Source organism: Dendrobates tinctorius, unplaced genomic scaffold (assembly GCF_039654945.1).
Source record: "Dendrobates tinctorius isolate UK_male_01 unplaced genomic scaffold, ASM3965494v1 ptg000011l, whole genome shotgun sequence".
Classification (NCBI taxonomy): Eukaryota; Metazoa; Chordata; class Amphibia; order Anura; family Dendrobatidae; genus Dendrobates; species Dendrobates tinctorius.
The window spans coordinates 25,000,209-25,022,549 of NW_027361679.1; the positions used below are offsets into that span (position 1 = coordinate 25,000,209).

Below are 22,341 nucleotides of genomic sequence, written 5' to 3' on the forward strand. Positions count from 1 at the left end.
AGCCATTATTATACTTCACCGCAGTTTGTTCATTCTATTTGCCATTCCCAATGTTTTGGGGTCTCCCAAATATAAAAAAGAAAAATCAACCTAAAACAGTGTTGGCTTCTTCCTCCGTCTATTTCACCTACACCTCCACGTCCACCTTCACCTTCTCCTCCACTGGGACCTCAACTTCTGGTTCAAGATTATTTTTTTTTTTATTATTCTATATTAATTTAAGTAATCTCCCTTAAAAAAAAAATAAAGCATTGGCTACCTCCTCTGCCTCTTTCACTTACATTTAGACAGCAGACAAAAAGGCAGCAACACTTACCTACCCAGATCTTGGAACAAATGCACTACAGGGTGCAGCCAGCCCATAAAGGAAGATGTTAGCAACACAGGTGCAAAATACCAGATTAACAGCCACTCTCCACCTACCCATTCCTGGAGGGGGTGACTGCCCATTATATAAATGCACAATATAGGCCCGCATAGGTCGTTGTTCACACAAGGGTACTGCATAGTGTCCGGTTCACAGCCTATTAGTCACATCCCTACTTTTCGATTAGGCGGGCTGGCCAGCACACTCTCACTGCATCCCAGTGTGAACACCCCTCATGCGAGACCAGACGTGTTTGGGCTTGGCAGCACCCCGAAAAATATAGTGCAAAAAAATACAAAAATAGTGAGGTATTAGCTGATATTTTGGCCAAAATACGAGAGCTTGTAACCCGCACCACGCTTACGAGCCCCTACACTAAACTAATTAGCAAAGCCACTAAAGAAGACTCAAAGTCTCCAAAAATTCGATTAAAACAGCAGACAAAATTGTATTTTTTTGCACTATATATTTCAGGGTGCAGCCAAGCCCAAACACGTCTGGTCTCGCATGAGGGGTGTTCACACTGGGATGCATCGAGAGTGTGCTGGCAAGCCCGCCTAATCGAATAGTAGGGGCGTGACTAATAGGCTGTGAACCGGACACTATGCAGTACCCTTATGTGAACAACATCCTATACAGGCCTTTATTGTGCATTTGTACACTGGGCAGTTACCCTCCCGAGAAATAGGTAGGTGGAGAGTCTTTTTCACTTACACCGTCATGTCCACCTCCTCTTCCACTTGGACCTCCGCCTTCTGGTTCAAAAGTATTTATTTTTTTTAATACTATGTTATTTTAACTCATTTCATTATACAAATTTTATTTCATGGCAAATGCCCTGCTCTTACTCCTCATTTTGCTTCCTTTTGCAGCCTCTTAGCCCTTACTGCCACCATTTTACAGTCATTTTACAGCACTGAAGTTCGACTCCCAATTGACTTCTGTGGGCCAAGTTCAGATACCTGAACCAAACCCGAACATCCACGCTTCCGCTCATCCCTAGTTAGGCCTGTTTCACACTTCAGTTTTGTCTTGTCAGTTAAAATCCGCCAAAATGGCGGAAAGCGGATCCGTTGGTAACTGAAGTTAACGGATGCCAGCGGACCGGTTTTTTGACGGATCCCTTGGCTGAAGAATTTTAAAGGAACCGCAGTCCTGGGACGAGAGAGAGAATTTTTACCGTCCGCCAGAAATGATTTCAGGGTTAAATTTCCGGCTGAGATCATTCCTCCGGGCATGAGCAGTACAGAAATGCGAATCCTTCAGCCAAAAAAACGTTACAAGCTCCGTCAGGGCATGTCGTCGGATCCGTAAAAAAACGGATCCGACGGATGGCCATCCGTCAAGATCCGCCAGTAATGCAAGTCAATGGGAAAAAAAACGGATCCGCCAAACAAAATGGCGGATCCGTTTTTTTAGGAAAACGGCGGATCTTGACTGATGGAAAAAAACTGAAGTGTGAAACAGGCCTTACTTGTGTTATTTTCATTGTGTTTTTTAGTATATTTTTTATGCGCGTTTTTATCGTGATTTTTATTTTGTAGGTCATGTTTTAAATAAAGCTCCTTTGTTTTTGGTACTCTCTGATACTTGGCTTTTACAAAACTTTGTTTATGCAGTCCTGTGCACATTAAGTGAATTTTAAGTGCATTTTCCACAGCAGAAATGCACTAAAACACATATTTTCTGTATCTCTGATTTTCTGCTTCTAATGCAATGCTATGAGAAAAATTTGTACCTAAAACTCTGCATACCCGCAAGATAAATTTATATATATTTCAAACATGCACTGCAGGTCAGTTTACACAGCATAGAAAAAAGCAGAGTGGGTAGAAGATTTCTATAAATCTAATTCACTTTGCTGGATCTGTTAGATGCAGCACCAAAAAGGTCATTATGGGAACTTAGAACTTTTCGCACCTCCCTGATTACTGGGATTGAGCTGCTGGACCTTAAACCTATTTTCACACAGGACTATGTCCTTGATCACTTCTGGGATTGCGGATGGTGCATGAACTGCGTAGTTTTACACCAGTCCCCAGGGGTGGATTAAGAGTAGCCAGGGCCCCGGGCTGTTCAGACTCTGTGGGCCCCTCGGTCATGTGACGGGGTCCCGTGATGAGGTCGGAAAGTCACTAGTTTTCAGGACGCATACGGTGCGTCAAAGAGCGGGAAGGGGTTAAATACTGAGGTAAAAAACTCAGCAAATACACAACGTGTGCACGAGGCCTCACAAAATACTCAGTGTGTCCATGAGGCCTTACAAATACTGAGTGAAAAACTCACCAAATACTCAGCGTGTGCACGAGGCCTTATAAATACTGAGGTAAAAACTCACCAAATACTCAGCATGTGCATGAGGCCTTACAAATACTGGAAGGCTTCCACCCAACATCTAGTCCTGACTCGCCTGTACCTAACATTGAAACCAGCTAATAGTCTGCAATCACCTGCTGACCTGGACCCATGACCTGTCAGACAAGTTACTTCACATGAGTCACACAGAGGCTTCTGCTTCATGAACTTACCCAGATAGAAGAAGCAGCCTCCGGTGTGCAGCCTGTGGCCGGATACACAGGAAGAGACGCTACTCGTCAAAGGCTGTGCCCAACATGGCAGCAGAGGGGTTAACGCCACAGACCATGATTGGTTACTGGCCGCCCGACCACACCCATTTCACAACTAGTCACACCCATGTCCACGACTAGAGTTGAGCGACTTTAGTCAGATCGGGTTTCATGAAACAAAATTTGTTTCAGATGAAACTGGTCCGACTAGGGCAAAAAAAGTCGGAGTTTCGTCTGAAACCCAACCCCAATAAAAGTCAGCATTGAGCGGATGACATTCATCCACTCAGTGCCGACTTTTATTCCCCATTGACTTGCATTGGGGTTGGGTTTCAGACGAAACTCCGACTCTTTTTGCCCTAGTCGGACCAGTTTCATCTGAAACAAATTCTGTTTCATGAAACCCGATCCGACTAAAGTCGCTCAACTCTATCCACGACCCAACCACATCCATTTAGCACTGCTGATCACACTGACTGGTAGTGAGGGCACAGTGGCTGGCATTATGAAAACAGAAAGAAAGGAGAGAGAGAAATAAAGAGAGAAACAGAGAAAGAAAGAACAGAGAAAGAAAGAGGGGAAAGAAAGAACATAGAGAAAGAAAAAAAGAGGAAAGAAAAAAAGAACAGAGAGAAAGAAAGAGGGGAAAGAGAAGAGAGAGAAAGAACAGAGGGGCAAAGAAAGAGGGGAAAGAAAAAAAAAAGAACAGAGCGCGAAAAAAAGAGGGGAAATAAAGAACAGAGAGGGAGAGAGAAAGAATAGAGGGAAAGAAAGAACAGGGAGAAAGAAAGTGGGGAAAAAAAGAACAGAGAAAGGAAGAACAGAGCGAGAGAGAAAGATTAGAGAGAGAAAGAAATATTAGAGCGAGAGCAAGAAAGAGGGGAAAGAAAGAACAGAGAGAGAGAGAAAGAAAGAGGGGAAGAAAGAAAGAACAGAGACAGAAATAAAGAAAGAACAGAGAGAGAGAAAGAAACAGAGAGAAAGAAAGATTCTATAAAAATACTATAGCAGCCTGGCTCCCATTGTAGTGCCCACTTGAACCTCCCGATGCAGGACATATCATGATCCGCTCACATGGCCAACATCCCCAAGTCCAAGGCGATCACGCTGTCGGAGGAGGACATGGTGATGATCTGAAGCATTCCCTGAAGTGCCTCCATGTTTCCGTCACAATCTCCTCCCGAAGTAGAACGTCACGTGTGAGTTTTCAAGTGCTCCTCGGAGCTCCGCCGTGTACTCCTGTGTCCGCGGGAAAAGTAAGTCCCGGTCAGGGCAGTGGGGCCAACTCAAAATCTTGGACGGTTGGGAGGTATGAATGCTCCCCATCATACACCTTGTACGCGCATAGCTCCGCACACCTCATATACACACATGGTTCCGCTTTATATACACCTCGCACACACACGGCTCCACTCAGTACACACATGGCTCTGCTCCGTAAATCTCGTACACATGTGTCTCTGCTCCGTACACCTTGTACACATGCGGCCGTGCTCTGTAAACCTTGTACACATGCGGCTTTGCTCTATACACCTTGTACACACGTGGCTTCGCTCCGTACACTTTGTACACACAGGGCTCCGCTCCGTACACCTCGTACACACACGCGACTCCGCTCCGTACACCTCGTACACACACTCTGCTCCGTTCCGTACACTTCGTTCACGCGTGGCTCCGCTTCGTACACCTCGCACACGGAGACACGCTCTGTAAACCTTGTACACATGCGGCTTTGCTCCATACACCTCATACACACGCCGCTTCGCTCCATTCCGTAAACACACGGCTCAGCTTCGTACACTTTGTATACAGAGGGCTCTGCACCGTACACCTCGTACACGCGCTGCTTTGCACACGCGCGGCTCCGTTCCATACACCTCGCGCACACACAAGGCTCTGCTCCGTACACCTCGTACACACGGCTCCGCTCCGTACACCTCGTACACATGCGGCTCCACTCCATACACCACGTACACACACGTCTCCGCTCCGTACACCTCGTACACACGCGGCTCCGCTCCGTACACCTCGTACATATGCGGCTCCGCTCCGTACACCTCGTACACACGCGGCTCCGCTCCGTACACCTCGTACACACGCGGCTCCGCTCCGTACACCTCGTACACGCGGCTCCGCTCCGTACACCTCGTACACACGCGGCTCCGCTCCGTACACCTCGTACACACGCGGCTCCGCTCCGTACACCTCGTACAAACGCGGCACCGCTCCGTACACCTCGTACACACGCGGCTCCGCTCCGTACACCTCGTACACACGCGGCTCCGCTCCGTACACCTCGTACACACGCGGCTCCGCTCCGTACAACTCGTACACACGCGGCTCCGCTCCGAACAACTCGTATATCCACCCTGTAAACCCCTCCTGACCCCACACATACTTCCCTCATTCAGCACGATGACAACCTGCACAGCAGAGTCCTGCATACATCAAGGGCTCACTGTGCGCACAGGACCTGTGATGAGGTCACAGGAGAGGAGGAGTCAGGGGTCATATGATAATGGGCATCCGACCGAGACCCCTGATCATGTGACCCCTGACTCCTCCCCTCCTGTGACCTCATCACAGGTCCTGTGCGCACAGAGCAGGGATTTATAAGTGAGGGGCTGCAGTGGCTGTTGGTCTGTCTGGGAGTGCGACGATGGGGTCGGTACATGGGGGGCGTGGCGCTATGGTGGCGGATTATAATGGGGCAATTTACCCTGGGCTGGTGGGCCCCCTCACACCACTGGGCCCTGGGCTACCTCCCAGATTGACCTCATTATAATCCGCCACTGCCAGTCCCGGCAACTTTTTGAAAAGATGGGGGAGCTTGGCGAGGGTTGGTAGGTGTGTCTGAGCACCCCCCCAACAAAGTTGTCATAATTCGTGCCACAAATTCCAGCATAATCCTGCAACAGTCTCTAACAGAAGTAAAATTTCTCGTGGAGGCGAATGTCAGCTGTGAGATGCTCCAAATTCATTATGAGATGCACACTTTTTAATTAATTAGACAAAGGAAAAGGATGCCATTTGCCTGATGAGATATTTGCATGCTTTTGTATGTTTCTCGTCTCTTTTGAATTGCAGTTTCTTGTGGGTTTGCATCAGGCAACATCAAGAACATCTTCTCCAGCAGAGATGCTGACTTACTCAGCTCCTCAGCATTTGTTCCTCGCTTCCTGCTTCGGCTATTGATGCTCTGGATGCATTGGGCACTATGCTTAAGGTGCACGTTTGCAGTCCTGTCCTCTTAAAGGGACAGTGGGTCGTCTTAAGGTGTCCCCAGTCAATGCCTGGGAGACATTCATTATTTAAGGCAGCTCCACTTGAAGGGAGGTGCCTGTGCAACATTGTAAGTTTGTTCCTAAACACTCTTGTTAATTCCCAGGTCCTAGTGCTCGTATTCCTTTATACCTGCCTGTCTATCAGCCGGTCAAGCCTTCACCTGCCTGGGCTTATCTCTACTTCAGTCTATCCAGCCTGCACCTGCCAGTGCTCATCTCTACATCTCTGGTCAAGCCTCACTTGTTAGAGCTCATTTCTACTTCAGCCGGTCCAGCCGCATTTTCTAATGCTCATTTCTACATCTGCCTGTCCAGCCACGCGTGCCATGCTCATCTCAATGTCAACCGGTCCAGCCTCACTTGCTAGAGCTCATGTCATAATCCAGGCTGGATCTGACAAGTTAAATGGATATGTGAACTTTTTTTCCTTTGGCTAGGTGCCAAAGTGATGATTTCCCCCGGTGGCCATTAGAATTATCACACGTGGTGTCGTTCATTCTCAGTCGCTCCGGTGGCGGTGAACGGTAGTGCACTTTAGTTTCTTTGGTTTAATGTGCACTTAATTACAAATCAGGTGTTAGGCTCTATAAAAGAGAGTCAGGTGTGTTCAATCACTGTTGGTGATATTGTGTGTTAGTCATTCATAAGGAAGCCTGGGTGAGGAAGGAGCTGAACATGAGTCCTGCGCAGGCCAGCCAGAGGAGACGAGTGGCAGCTATGTGGTCTGCAAGAAAAGCTGGCATGGCGTGGTGGAGTCACAGTTTATGGTGTCGGCAGGAAGTGCTTGCATGGCTTGGTGGAGTGGCGACTATGGAGAGAGTTGCACTCAGCATGCGGGACTTGGTTGCTGAGAGCTGGACTCAAGCATGCTTGACTTTTTGGGCAGGAGCTGAACTCCTCTTTGGGACTCTGTTACTGGACTTCTGCAATTGGTGGTGGACTCTGCTCCAAGGCTGCACTATGGTGAAGGATCCAGTTATGGTGATTGATCCAGGTGGAGGAGAAGATGCACGCAGGTGGTGGGCTCTGTTGCTAAGTGGTGTTTCCCCTGTTTTGTCATCTTTCCTCGTGTGGGATTAGTTTCCGCGCCGACCAATTCCCTAGTGAGGGTTTAGGTCAGGGCGAGCTAGGGTTTTTAGGTTCCTGTGCGCGCCCGGTGCGGAACCGGCATAGGGAACGTTAGGAGTGCAGGGACACTGGCTCAGGGGAGCTCAGGAGGTCTCCACTTCCCTATTCCCTATCGCAGGGCCCACCATTGTTAATGTTTCCCAGGTTCCCCCTTATTATTTAAATTCGCCATACTGGAGGCGGGGTTTCCAGACTTGTGTATATACGTGTAATGTCTAAATTCGCCAGTTGGAGGCAGTGTATTCAGCTGCATGTGTTTATTATTTAAATTCCCCCCACTGGAGGCGGTGTATCCAGGGTCACGTGTGTCATATGGGTTCGCCTTGCTGTACTCGCTGCGTCCAGACACACGTGACCGTGACAGCTCATCTCTACTTCAGCCGATCCAGCCGCACTTGATGGTGCTTATCTGTACATCATCCGGTCCCACCTGCATCCGTGGTGTTCATGTTCTTACAGCATCTGCCTGCGTCTACTGGACCTTCAGCTACCATCTTCCCAAGGTCAGTTCTGGTGTAGTACCTGGTCCACCTCCTTAGTCCCTCCTTGGATCACGGTATCGTCAGCCGCTGTGTGTCTGAGGTTGGATTTGGTTAAGTACCTAGTCACACCCCTCCAGGCTTTCCTTGGTCCTCGGCACAGTGGTTCCACCATCCAGCCCGTTACATCGTTGATTATTACCGCAAAAACAAGGCCAGAAGCTAATTAGACGAACATACCTGAAGTTTTTTTTTTTTTTTAAACAGTCTGCACAACTAATTTATATCACTGGACACTGATGAAATGGATCCTGAGGAATTATGGACACACACAAAGAATATTTTTTTCTCAAGAAGCCAGAAAGACAATAAACTAGAGGCAGAAGAAAACCCCCTCAGCTATAGTTAACAGAAGAGACTTCAAAGATCATTGAAAGACAAATGACAAAAAGTACCAAGCAGGAGGCAGACAGTATCAGTAAAAGACTAAAGAGAGCCATTAGAACAAACAAAGAACTTTCTTACCAAAAGATATGTAGAGATAGAAAGCGAACATCTGAAGGTCAAGACCAGAAAGGCATACCAAAAGATCAAAGAGTTACAATGAATGTTTCAACCAAGAGAATAAACTAACTGAACCAGAACAGATCAAGTAAAGATGGAAATAATACACAGAACAGCTCTACAAGAACAACATGGTGATATAGGAAGAAACTGAGACTGGAAATTATAGCAAACCGAATAACTTGAAAGACAAAGTCGTTGCTGCGATAAAGCGCCTGTCAAAAAAAAGAACCTGGATGTGACAATATTTCAATAGAGCTAATAAAGTTTTCTGAAGCAGCAGTTGATGTCATCACATACCTGTGTCAACAGATATGGACAACTGGTAAGTGGCCCAAGAACTGGACAAGATCGGTGCTTATTCCTATTCCAAAGAAGGGAGCTGCTACCGACTGTGGAAACTATCAGACTTTTGCTGTCATACCTTATGCCAGCAAAATATTATTGATTATCCTACAAAGATGACTACAGCCTCACTTTGACAAAAAGCTGCCAGAAGAATAAGCAGGATTCAGAAAAGAAATAGGAACAAGAAATGTCATTGCTAACATTAGATAATGTAAAAGGTCAAAGAATACAGGATCTGTTTTTGCTTCATCCACTATAGCAAAGCCTTCAACTGTGTTGATCACCAGAAACTTTGGAATAACATAAAGTATATGTGTTTGCCGAATCATCTGATCAGTCTCATTAGAAACCTTTACATCTACCAAGAAGCAACAGTCCACGCAGAACACGACGACTCCACATGGTTCAAAGTAGAGCAAGTCTTCAGACAAGGTTTCATCTTGTCACTATTTCTCTTCAGTTTATATGCAGAAGCTATTTTCAAGAAGGCTGGACTTGCCGAAAAAGGATTAAAATTGATGGATGAATCATCAATAATCTTTAATGTGCAGACGATAGAACATTGATAGCAACAAGCGTAGTTGAATCAAAGACCTATTACTAAGAGCCCCGTCACACATAGCGACTTACCAGCGATCCCGACAACGACATCAACTTGTCAGGATCGCTGGTGTGTCGCTACATGATCGCTGGTGAGCTGTCCAACAGACAGCTTCACCAGCGATTAGCACCAGCGACGACGAGCGGGCGCGTCGCTGTGTAGGCTAGTTACCAGCGCGCTGATGCAGGAAGCTGGTAACTAAGGTACACATCAGGTTTCTAAGCAGTGCGTGTCACTTAGAAACCCGATGTGTACCTTGGTTACCAGCTCCCTGCATCAACGTGCTGGTAACTAAGGTACACAGAGGGTTTCTAAGCACTGCGTGCTGCTTAGACACCCTGCGTTTACCTTAGTTACCAGCGCGCTGATCGCTGGTCTCCCGCCTGTCACATGCAGCGATGTGTGCTGGCCAGTGGGAGACCAGCGATCAAAAAAATGTCCTGGCCATTCCAGGACAATCAGTGATAACTGGCAGGGGGGACGGTCGCTGGTCAGTGTCGCACACAGCGATCTTGCTGGTGAGATCGCTGTTGCGTCACAAAACTTGTGACTCAGCAGCGATCTCGCTAGCGAGATCGCTATGTGTGACGGGGGCTTAAGTGTCAAGATGGAAAGCTCAAATATGGGACTCCTACTCAATACAAAGAAGAAGAAGATATTGACTACTGCCAGATGTGACCGGTACATACTTGAGAACGACGACAAACTGGAAGTTGGAAAGGACTTCATCCTACTCGGATAAACAATAACCCAAGATGCAGCGACGACACCGGAAGTCAATAGGAGAATAGCTATGGGCAAATCAACATTTCACTGGCGACTAAGACACAGCTCATACATTGTGTGGTCTTTTCTGTAGTAACATATGGATGCAAAACTTGGACGATAAAGAAACAGGACAGAAGAAGAATCCGCGCCTTCAAAATGTGCTGGAGAAGGATGATGCAAAAATGACTGTATGAATGAGGCATTGCGTTGAGAGCTTGTGACTGTTAATTCTGACTTTCGGTTTGTCAAGACCTCGGGTCACAAGATGGCAGAACAGAACCAGAGCACCGTGAAGAGCAAAATATAGCAGCTTGTATTTTACTAGGAGCGAGGAACAGACATTAATGATACCACTTTGGTGGCGAAATAAATAAAATGCTGGAGTGGTACTTTACGTTTTTTTTTTTTTACATATGAACAGCAAAGAGGATTGGCGTGGACATAAATAGAAGAGTCTTTCATGCTATCTTTTTGCAGTTGTTCTTAGAGCACATCTGCTCCATGAAACACTCCTAAAAAACGCTATCTGCAAATAGCCTTAAGGTATGTTCACACTGCTTCTTTTTCCAAAGTCATATATGTCCATTTTTCAACCACAAGACACTTCAGGACAGTTTCCTTCTCTGGTGTTTTTTGAACCTGAAGTAGCTCTATTTATTTATTTATTTACGCATTCTTATTTTGTTTCCTGAGTATTCTTCAAAATTTCTTTTTCCACCAGCCTATTTTTTCGGGGAGTAAAAAAAAAAATAAATTAAATGAATGAAGAAACACAAATGCGCCTTTACATTGACCTCTATTAAAATTTGAACTGAAAACTTCAAAAGAAAGTCCATGTGACTTTTTAAACATTTGGTGCATTTTGAAAGCCTGAAGTGTTTAAAAGAAGCTCAAAACACATATGAACTGCAAGTCATTTTTTACATAGAAATTAATATCTCAATTCTTCTTTGTCACGGCTTTTTGCTGCATTTTCCATGTAAAAATTGTGGAAAAAGGATTTACTCTCTCTTTTTTTTTTTTCATGGCATATTTGTAGCTTGTCCAAATCAAAATCTGCATGTGTTACCTATGGTTCTTGTTGCAGATTTGCTGCTGATTTCACCCTTTGCAATGTGTCTGTGCTGAATTCAACACAAAGAATTGACATTTTCTGCGGAGGTATTTTCCACAGAAACAGCTTCAGATCTTATGCACTCAAATATTTGAAAATATGAAACTTGTGACCCTGGAAGTTGTATACCAGAACTTAAAATCTATTCTCCAAGAATCACTGTCTATTATCCTGGAAAAATGACTTGACCAGACTTTGATTTTTTGTTTATAATAGTATTTTTCTGTTAGTAGATGTTATTGAAGCAAACAGCACTATATAGAGATACCAGAAACTGCTTGATCAGACCTATTTCCTGCGAGAAGCTGGGTTTCAAGAAATTTGCTAAATTGGCCCAAGTTTAATTAGCGCCTTCAGATTCAGTAATTGCATCAGTCCAGTGTAAAATCAGTAATGCTTAAAAGGGTATTCCCATCTCCACAATCATATCCCAATAGGTAATAGGTGTAGTAATAATAGGTATCCACGGTTATGACCACCACTCATCGTGACAGTTATTTAGTTAGCTACTGGTAGTTGTAAAAATGGCTGCCGAAGGCTGAGTTCACACTTGCGTTTGGGTACTCTACGTAGGGCTGCGTGCTTCTTCCCTTCAGATCCGCATAGATGCGCATGCGTCCTGCGTATCTATCTTTATCATTGGGTACGCAGGGACATGCGTTGTATGCGGATATGTCCGTGTACGTCGTTTTGACATGTCCGCCAACCGCATGGGAACACTACATGCACGGGAAACTATAAATGGCCTTGTCAATTAATAATAACTTTTGCTGTAAAAAAACATAATGACATACGAACTACACCTGATGACAAATGAGAAAAAAATCATCATAGTTTTGTGAATTAAATTTTAACGACTTTACACATGCTTCTTTGAACACAGCCTTAGGGTATGTGCACACGCTGCGGATTCTGCTGCGGATCCGCAGCAAATTTGCCTCTGCGGATCTGCAGCAGTTCCGCAGGCAGTGTACAGTATAATGTTATCCTATGGGTTTTCAAATCCACAGTGCACATGCTGCGGATTTTTCCGTGCGGAAAAGCTGCGGTTTGAAATCCACAGCATATCAATTCTTTCTACAGATTCCGCTGCGGTTTGATACCTATTCCATTGTCCAGGTGTCAAACCGCAGGGGAAAACCGCTGGCCAATCCGCAGGAAAACCGCAGGTCACTTTACCTGCGGATCCACACGGAAAAATCCGCAGGTGAATCTGCAGCGTGTGCACATACCCTAAGGCTACGTTCACACAGCAGTATTTTAGGCAGTATTTAACATCAGTATTAGTAAGCCAAACAATGGAGAGGAACAACCAGAGAAAAAGTATAATAGAGACATGTCACCACTTCTGCATGTTTCAGCCACAACCTGTCCAAATAAAGCTGTGTTAACATAGCCATGGATTGGCAAAATGAGGCTTTGCTCCTGAGACTTTCATTGGTGTGTATTCATTTTTCAACATGGTTTTAAATGAATTTGTTAGGGAAATTACTTTTTTTTGGATGTGTGAAATAAAAAATCTTGTTTGAAATAAATGGCCCAGGTTTTTGGGAATATTTTATAGTACGGCATTAAATATAAAATGTTTATTCTGAAAGGGGAACTAAAGGTTTTCTGACAAATCATCTGTTTGAGTGTACTCATTTATGCTGAGCACTGCAAACATACTTTTACACATTATATATAAACACATACTGTGGTAGATCGGCTCACTCAGGCTATGTGCCCAAGTTGCTTGTTAAAACGCACACTGAAAACCGGATGCCTTCCCAGAAATCGCGCGTTTTTTTCCGCGCGATTTCACCGCGATTCTGTGTTCGCGATTTTGCCGCGATTTTCTCAAGCACTTTCCAAGTGAAGTGATTTGAAGCATCGCTTGGAAAGTGATTGACAGGTTGGTCACACTCATCAAACATAGTGTTTGACAAGTGTGAGCAGCTTTTTACTATTGAGGCCGCCTATACGGCATCAATAGTAAAAGATAAAATATTAAAAATGATAAAAAAATAAAAAATCGGGGTATATTTACCTTCCGACGTCCCGCGCTGCCATCCCGGGCCTCAGTGTTCCCAGTAATGCCTTGCGAGACCTCTGATGACGTTGGTCTCGCGTTACTATAGCGAGAATCACGCAAGACTACGTCATCACAGGACCTTGCCGCAAGGCATTACTGGGAACGCTTAGGCCGGGAATGCAGCGCGGGACGTCGGAAGGTAAATATACCCCGATATTTTATTTTTTTTTTAAATTTTTTTTACAGGGGTATGGTACCCAGGGCCTGGAGGACAGTCTCCTCTCCTCCACACTGTGGGTACCAACCGCACATGAGATGCTTAACATCCCGCATGGTGGGCATAGCCACATGCGGGAAGTAAGCGATCCTCATGCATTCCTATGGGTGCGGAATCGCGGCAATTCTTTGCGATTCTGCACAAAAGAATGAGCATGCTGCGATTTTTTCCGCAATGCGATTCCGCCGCGGAAAAAAGCGCAGCATTAGCACAGCATGTGCGGAATGCCATAGGAATGCATGGGGGGCGTTCTGTACACGATTTTTAAACATTTTCGCAGCGTTTTCGCGCCGAAAATCGCGGCAAAAACGCTTAAAAATCGCATCGTGGGCACACAGCCTCAGCTGCACACGAACGTAGACAACAGAACACTGTCTATATGAGACTCTCACTGGTTTATTAGGAATGTTGCATAAGCCAGTGCACAGTTGTCAAAATAAGACAAGCACAGTCCATTTGGGTGCGGGGATCTGCCCACTCAGTAAAAAAATAACACACTCAGATTCAGCTTCCTTGTCAGGACACCTGGCACTCAAATTCTACTCGCCAGGCCTACCGAACACTGCCTCAGAATACCAACTGTTTAAACTCCAGACCACACCCTTTGTTGGAGATAAGGTGGACAACCTCCCACCACTCTATGGTTGTCCACAAAAGCCCAGCCCTTAAAATGGTCGGTTAAGACCTCTCAACACATAGTGTGCTGGAGGAAACTTCTGGGTTTCAAATCACTTTGACAGTCATTTTGTGTGTGTGTGTGTGTGTGTGTATATATATATATATATATATATATATATATACACACACACTACCGTTCAAAAATTTGGGGTCACCCAGACATTTGTGTTTTCCATGAAAACTCAAACTTTTATTAATCAAATGAGTTGCCAAACTAATTTAAAATCTAGTCCAGATATTGACAAGGTTCGAAAAAAAGATTTTTATTTGAAATAAGAATTTTCTCCTTCAAACTTTACTTTCGGCAAAGAATGCTCCCTTTGCAGCAATTACAGCATTGCAGACCTTTGGCATTCTAGCAGTTAATTTGCTGAGGTAATCTGGAGAAATTTCACCCCATGCTTCCAGAAGCCCCTCCCACAAGTTGGTTTGGCTTGATGGGCACTTTTTGCATACCATACGGTCAAGCTGCTCCCACAACAGCTCAATGGGGTAGAGATCTGGTGGCTGCCCTGGCCACTCCGTTACAGATAGAATACCAGCTGCCTGCTTCTTCCCTAAATAGTTCTTGCATAATTTGGAGGTGTGCTTTGGGTCATTGTCCTGTTGTAGGATGAAATTGGCTCCAATCAAGCTCTGTCCACAGGGTATGGCATGGCGTTGCAAAATGGGGTGATAGCCTTCCTTATTCAAAATCCCTTTTACCTTGTACAAATCTCCCACTTTACCAGCACCAAAGCAACTCCAGACATCACATTACCTCCACCATGCTTGACAGATGGTGTCAGGCATTTTTCCAGCATCTTTTCAGTTGTTCTGCGTCTCACAAATGTTCTTCTGTGTGATCCCAACACCTCAAAATTAGATTTGTCTGTCCACAACACTTTTTTCCAGTCTTCCTCTGTCCAATGTCTGTGTTCTTTTGCCCATATTAATCTATTCCTTTTATTAGCCAGTCTCAAATATGGCTTTTTCTTTGCCACTCTGCCCTGAAGGCCAGCATCCCAGAGTCGCCTCTTCAATGTAGACGTTGACACTGGTGTTTTGCGTGTACTATTTAGTGAAGCTGCCAGTTGAGGACCTGTGAGGTATCTATTTCTCAATCTACAGACTCTAATGTACTTGTCTTGTTGCTCAGTTGTGCAGCAGGGCCTCCCACTTCTCTTTCTACTCTGGTTAGAGCCTGTTTGTGCTCTCCTCTGAAGGGAGTAGTACAGACCGTTATAGGAAATCTTCAGTCTCTTGGCAATTTCTCACATGGAATAGTCTTCATTTCTAAGAAAAAGAATAGACTGTCGAGTTTCATATGAAAGTTCTTTTTTTCTGGCCATTTTGAGAGTTTAATGGAACCAACAAATGTAATGCTCCAGATTCTCATCTAGCTCAAGGGAAGGTCAGGTTTATAGCTTCTCTAATCAGCCAAACTGTTTTCAGCTGTGATAACATACTTGCACAAGGGTGTTCGAGGGTATTCTAACCATCCATTAGCCTTCTTACACAGTTAGCAAACACAAAGTACCATAAGAACACTGGAGTGATGGTTGTTGGAAATGGGCCTCTAAACACCTATGAAGATATTGCATTACAAACCAGACGTTTGCAGCTAGAATAGTCATTTACCACATCAACAATGTATAGAGTGTATCTCTGAATCATTTAATGTTAGTTTCATCGGAAAAAACTGTGCTTTTCTTTCAAAAATAAGGACATTTCTAAGTGACCCTAAACTTTTGAATGGTAGTGTGTATGTGTGTGTGTGTGTGTGTGTATGTATATATATATATATATATATATATATATATATATATATACACCATTATATCTGGTATAGTGTAGTGGCAAACCTCAGCCTGGCTCTCCTTTGCTTCTCATTGATGAAAGGCTTTTTCCTACCTTTACATAACTTGAGACCTGCCTCTAGGAGCCTGTTACGAACTGTTCTTGCCGGGCACTTCACCCCAGCTGTCATTCCTTTTGTAAGTCACTTGATGTCATCCTGCGGTTGCTGAGTGACATTCAAATCAGACGACGGTCATCCCGTTCAGTGGAGAGTCGTTTTTTCCCTCTGCCGGTCTGTAGCTTTGTTGTCCCCAATGTCTGCTGCTTGACCTGGTTGTAATGGACTGCCGTCTTAGAAATGTTAAGGATGGAGGCAACATGACGCTCACTGTATCCCTCTGCTAGTAAAGCCAGAATTGAGCCCTTCTTTTCGTCACTCAAGACTTTTCAACTCCTTTGGCATGGTTAAGAATTATTTTTTCATTCCTATTACTTTTGGGATATTACTAGCACTTGTTTTGCTATCCAGCTTGTCATACTGCAAGAGGATTGTGAACACCACAACAGGGTTTTTTATACTTTCCTTCGTTAAATATGATTTGGTTCAGTTGATCACCTACTCAGAAGCACATTAAGTAGAATGAGCTGTACTCTGGTTGTAATCTATAAGTAGTTCACGAACAAAAGAGTAAAATTGGTTTACAGTTAAACAACTATCTATTGTAGTGCTTTTTGGTAAACAAAGTTTCTGGTTTTACCTTCAGGTGCATATATGATAAGATTTTTGGGGTCACCCGCTCTAGAGCAAGCAACGTACAACTGTCCATGTGAATAACATGGGCTCTCCAAATTAATGCTGGCTACTTTAAGTGATTGACCTTTGCTTTGTTTATAGTCATAGCAAATGCAAGTCGGATTGGGAACCGCAGATGCGTAAAATTGAAGGGCATGTCGCTTGGTAGCAAAGGAAAACGCGGAATGAAAACATTTGCTCCCTTAAAGTTTCCCATAAGAATAGGGGCTTTAATAACATTGGGCATGAGACTCCTAATGCACAATCTTGTGCGGTTAAACATTTTTGATGGGTCAAGGTTCCAAAGCAAAATTATTGTGGTTCCTATATTTAAAGTGAGCTAATGCGGTGGCATTCCAGGAGGCTCCAAAGAATTCAAGAACTCCAATGGATACATTACGGCTTGTTCACTCTCCATGACTGAATCAATGGACATGTATGTGGTCTCTAAACTAGGCAGCCTTCCCTGAAGTATTAGATTTATGTTGCTGACACTATCATTTTTAGGCACTATGACTGCACGTTCACAAAGCTACTGATGGTTGTTAAAATTGTTACAAATATCAGGGAAAACTTGGTCAAGAAGTTCCATTACCGAAGATGTCATTTCACAAAAATCTTCCGGAAAGGAAATGAGACCAATAGTGGAATCAGTAGGGAACCTGTCATTTCCAAGGCATAGTAGCTGGTGTGTAAATTTGTCCATATTTGTATTTCCCATCAAATGAACCCGCATATTTAGTAGTAAGAGTTTGCTTCTGAACATGTATCCTCTGATAAGAAGATTTTAGACAGGCATTCAGCTCATCTGCTGGTGTTGCTCCTTTACGGACAGGTAATGTCTGGCAGAAGTCACCTGCAAGAATTACAACAATTCCCCACATTAAATGATCAGTTCCCCACAGATCTTTCAAGGTGCAATCAAGGGCCTCGACCGCTTTCTTAATGGAAATCTGAGCGATAATTGCCATATAGGCTGATCTTTGGTCATCAACCAAAAGAGGCTTATTTAATATGACAAATTCTTTACATTTTTCCAAATCATAGTTGTTTTCTTGCAGAATATCTCTGTTCATAATATCAAAGTCTGGTCAATTTGGAGAAAGAAAGCTGTCAATGTTGTATTGGGTGGTCGAGCAGCTCTTTTCACTGCATTGTTGGGAGTAAAATAAACTCGTCCATTTTCAAGATGGACACTGAGATGAAATACAGTCGGATGTCACTTGTCTCAGCTCTTTGACACAATTTTGCTTTCTTAGCTTTTGGATGAACTTACCCAATAGATGGTCGTTTTTTGGGTGGCATTTTAAAAAGAGTCTATAGTACTATGACCCTTAAGTATTCACCTGACACCGATAAGAGATGTAATAGGATGAATAGTTAATGCAGAACAGCCATCACACAGTATTACTATGACCTGAAGGAGCTCACATCTCAGTAATGAAAACCGCCTCACAGGCCGACTTGTCTAGTTGCCCATAGCAACCAATCAGAGCTCAGTTTTCACTTTACCTCAGCAGCTTCAGTGATGAAAGCTCCCTGTATAGTAAGCAATAATGACAATCTTACTATGAGGCATTTTTCGCCTGACCAATATTGCTGCTCATTAATGTTCGTCCGTGTGCGTAGGGTGCATCCGTCTGCATGTGTTTGCATGCGTGTGGGGTCCTTGCATGTGTGTGTGTGTGTGTGGTGTGCATGTGGTATTTATGGGGTGGTGGTGTGGTATTTGTGAGGTGGTGTTTGTGTGGTGTGTTGTGGCATTTGTGTGGTGTTGTGCTTTTGGGTTGGTGTATGTGTGCTGTCTGTGTGATGTTTGTAAGGTGTTTGTGAAATTTTTGTGTGGTGGTCCGACCCCTTTAGCAGCGACTCTTGGCGCCGTCGCTATAATCCGTCCCTGTCAGTCACAACTGTTGTTTTTCCCTCAGCACTTTTACTTTCACCTTCACGTTTCTCCATTTTATGCATAGGGCCTAACTTCGGAGGCCCCAATTTCATGACAGGGGGATGCTAGCGTAACTTAACGTGCGCAGTATTCTGCTCAAGTAGGTGGAGAGGGGGCATGCCAAATTTCATGCAAATCGGGCGAGAACTGTGGAATTCTATAGAGTGGGCTACTACAGATTTTGAGTTTTATATATATAGATTATATGTGATAATGTTATTATGATATTATGATTACTATTGCTCTATCATCTTGATTCGATAGGCAATTTTTTGTGTTTTATAAAAAAAAAATTTAGGAATCATATATTTATAAATGGAGAAACTAGAAATTAAGGTCAGGACTTTGACTAGGCCACTCCTATGTCTTAATTTTGTTTTTCTTAAGCCATTCAGAGATGGACTTGCTGGTGTCCTGCTGCAAAACCCAAGTGTGCTTCAGTTTGAGGTCACAAACAGATTGCCGGACATTCTCCTTTAGGATTTTTTTGTAGACCGCAGAATTCATGATTTAATTTACCACAGCAAGTCTTCCAGGTCCTAAAGCAGCAAAACAGCCCCCAGACCATCACACTACCACCACCTTATTTTATTGTTGGTATCATGTTCCTTTTCTGAAATGCTGGGTTACTTCTATGCCAGTTGCAATGGTACATACACCTTCCAAAAAGTTCAACTTTTGTCTCGTCATAATGGCTCTCACTGTGGTTTGTTGGAATCCCAAAGCTTTAGAAATGTTTCTCATTTGTTCCAGAATTTCTTTGGATTGCAGCATGATGTCTAGCTTTTGAGGATCTATTGGTCTACTCCCATATTCAGCCAGGTCATATTTAAGTGATTTCTTGATTGAGAACAGGAGTGGCAGTAATGAGGTCTGGGTGTGGCTAGGGAATTTTGAACTCCGCTTCCCAAAGATGTGATAAACCACAATTAATTTATGTTTTAAGGGGGGGAGCAATCACTTTTTCACAAATGGCCGTGTAGGTTTGGATTTCTTTTTCCCTTAATAATAAAAACCTTCATTTAAAAACTGCATTTTGTGTTTACTTGTGTTATCTTTGTCTAATATTTTAAATTTATTTGGTGATCTGAAACATTTAAGTGTGACAAACAGAATAAGAAATCAGGAAGGGGGCAAACGCTTTTTCACAACTGTGTGTGTGTATATATATTCTGAGCATCTTATTGCTTGCTGGGGAAGGCGACTGCGGTCCAGCAGGGTCCCGGGGTCGCTGCTGTCGGAGGCAGAAGTGAGGTGATGCTGCGGACCCCGAGCAGGGATGAAGGAGGTGTTTGGAGGTGCAACACTGTGTGTGTTTGGTGGCTTGAGGGCTCTGCCGACATTTTATGAAAGCCAGGAGCCCCCCCGCACTTCCATGGTTTACATTACGGTGGACTCCATGCAAATGGTCACCAGGAGTGGTGCATGCGCAGATGAAGATCTCTAGAAGGATGACCTAAGGGCCCCGTCACACATAGCGACTCACCAGCGATCCCGACAACGACATGACCTTGTCAGGATCGCTGGTGTGTCGCTACAAGCTCGCTGGTGAGCTGTCAAACAGGCAGCTTCACCAGCGATCAGGACAGCGACACGCGGGTAACAAGCGATGCACGTCGCTTACTTACCCACTGTGTACCTTAGTTACCAGCGCGCTGGTGCAGGGAGCTGGTAATCAAGGTACACATCAGGTTTCTAAGTGGTGCGCAGCACTTAGAAACCCAATGTGTACCTTGGTTACCAGCTCCCTGCACCAGCGCGCCGGTAACTAAGGTACGCATCGGGTTTCTAAGCACTGCGTGCCGCTTAGAAACCCTCTGTTTACCTTAGTTACCAGCTCCTGATCGCTGGTCTCCCGCCTGTCACGCGCAGCGATGCGTGCTGGCCAGCGGGAGACCAGCGATCAAAAAAAATGTCCTGGCCATTCCAGGACGATCAGCGATAACTGGCAGGGGGGCCGGTCGCTGGTCAGTGTCACACACAGCGATCTCGCTGGTGAGATCGCTGTTGCGTCACAAAACTTGTGACTCAGCAGCGATCTCGCTGGCGAGATCGCTGTGTCTGATGGGGGACTTAAAACACATTTTACATTTTGTTACTGATTCTGTAGAATTGATTTTTATATATATATATATATATATATATATATATATATATATATATATATATATATACATATATATATATATATATAAATATATACAGTATATATGTTTTATTTTGATCGAGGTAGACACAGCGATTTGGATTAGGTTTGTCTTTCTTTCCCTTTCCTTTCTTTTTCACACATAATATCATAAAAGACCTTTGGGGAACATTTAAATAATTGTGAAAATTTTTTTTATTGCTGAATTATCCTGTAACAGGCACCTGGTATGTTGGCTTCAGTTACAGGGCGATTTTTACCTTCAGGTTCCATAAGGAGCTGATCTGGGCCTGTTGAGACCCAGCACTCCTACTGGCACCTAGAGATCACATAATTACTATGTCTGGAGGAGCAACTGCAGCCAATGCTTCCTGTACTGTAAATACAGCACTTAGTAATAAACCGTGTCTGCCTTCTATAATGAAGGTTTGTCCGTATCTGATAGCCAGCTCCCGGCTCCTGCAGCTGCACCATCTTGTTACTTTATAGTGATGTTTTAGAATGTCACAGCACAGTAAAATGCCAACCGCCTAGGAGTTAATAGTTTTTTTGCTGGTCCAGAAGCAGTGAAGCAAGGCGCATGCCAGAACATTAGAGGGGTTCAGAAATACCTCCAGTAAAAATATATCCATTACTAACAGAATAAATGCAAAACAGAAACCAGTGTGTCCATCCATGTTTGCACCACTTGTAGCAGATTAAGATTTTTTTCAACAAAAATGTATGCAAAAGGATGACAACTTTAAATGTGAACAAAGCTTAAAATACACGGGGCCCATCTACTTCCCTGTAACACTGGAATGCACAGGATGCTAATTTTATCTTTTCCGTTTGCTCTAAACAAGACAGACAGATTAATAAGATAAACTAATTGTGTGAACAGTAACATATTTTCTTTTGCATTGTTTTGTATGCGTACACCTCTCCAGTGCTTGTGCTACGCTTTTCTTTTTTCCGATGTGAAGCTGCAGTCTCCTGGTTCCTTGCCTGACTCATCTCGCTTTCTTACAAGCTGTTTGTTCTGACTTGCTGATAAACTTGTTGTTTGTAATTTTTTACTTTTATTTTTTTGCTAGAGGTCACAGAGGCACGCTTCACTACAGCTGCTGATTTCTTGCAGACATGTACTCAAGTTATTAATTTCTGTTTGCTTGAATATTTTTTTCTTAGACGAACAAGTCCAATTCTGAAAAGCAAATCCAGGAAAATGAGCTTCCAAAACCAAAACAGTCTGTTGGAATCCCTCAGTCCAGTATCCTACTGACAAGCAGAACATCATCTCCTGAATGCAAAGACCTCCTGGGTCACTTAGTTAGCAGCTCAGACTCCCTTCACAGGTTAGTGCATTTACATGCTATAGAGTTGCTCTGTTGGTCAATTTGAGGTCTATTGCCTTGATTTTTTTTTTTATTTTACTTGCTTATATAGTGCCATTAATTCCACAGCGCTTTACAGACATTATCAGTGCTGTCCCCATTGGGGCTCGCAA

The 22,341-nt window shown here is 44.0% G+C and overlaps 1 protein-coding gene across 5 annotated transcripts in view; it reads left to right on the plus strand.

The window, feature by feature from the left end:
• The window catches only part of FAM13A (family with sequence similarity 13 member A), a 305,696-nt gene that overhangs the window by 139,221 nt on the left and 144,134 nt on the right, over nt 1-22,341 (plus strand). For all 5 annotated transcript variants that reach the window (XM_073590245.1, XM_073590256.1, XM_073590223.1 and 2 more), the window contains one exon: nt 22,023-22,189. In XM_073590245.1, coding sequence (XP_073446346.1) covers nt 22,023-22,189 — 167 coding nt within the window. The remainder of the gene's footprint in view (nt 1-22,022; nt 22,190-22,341) is intronic.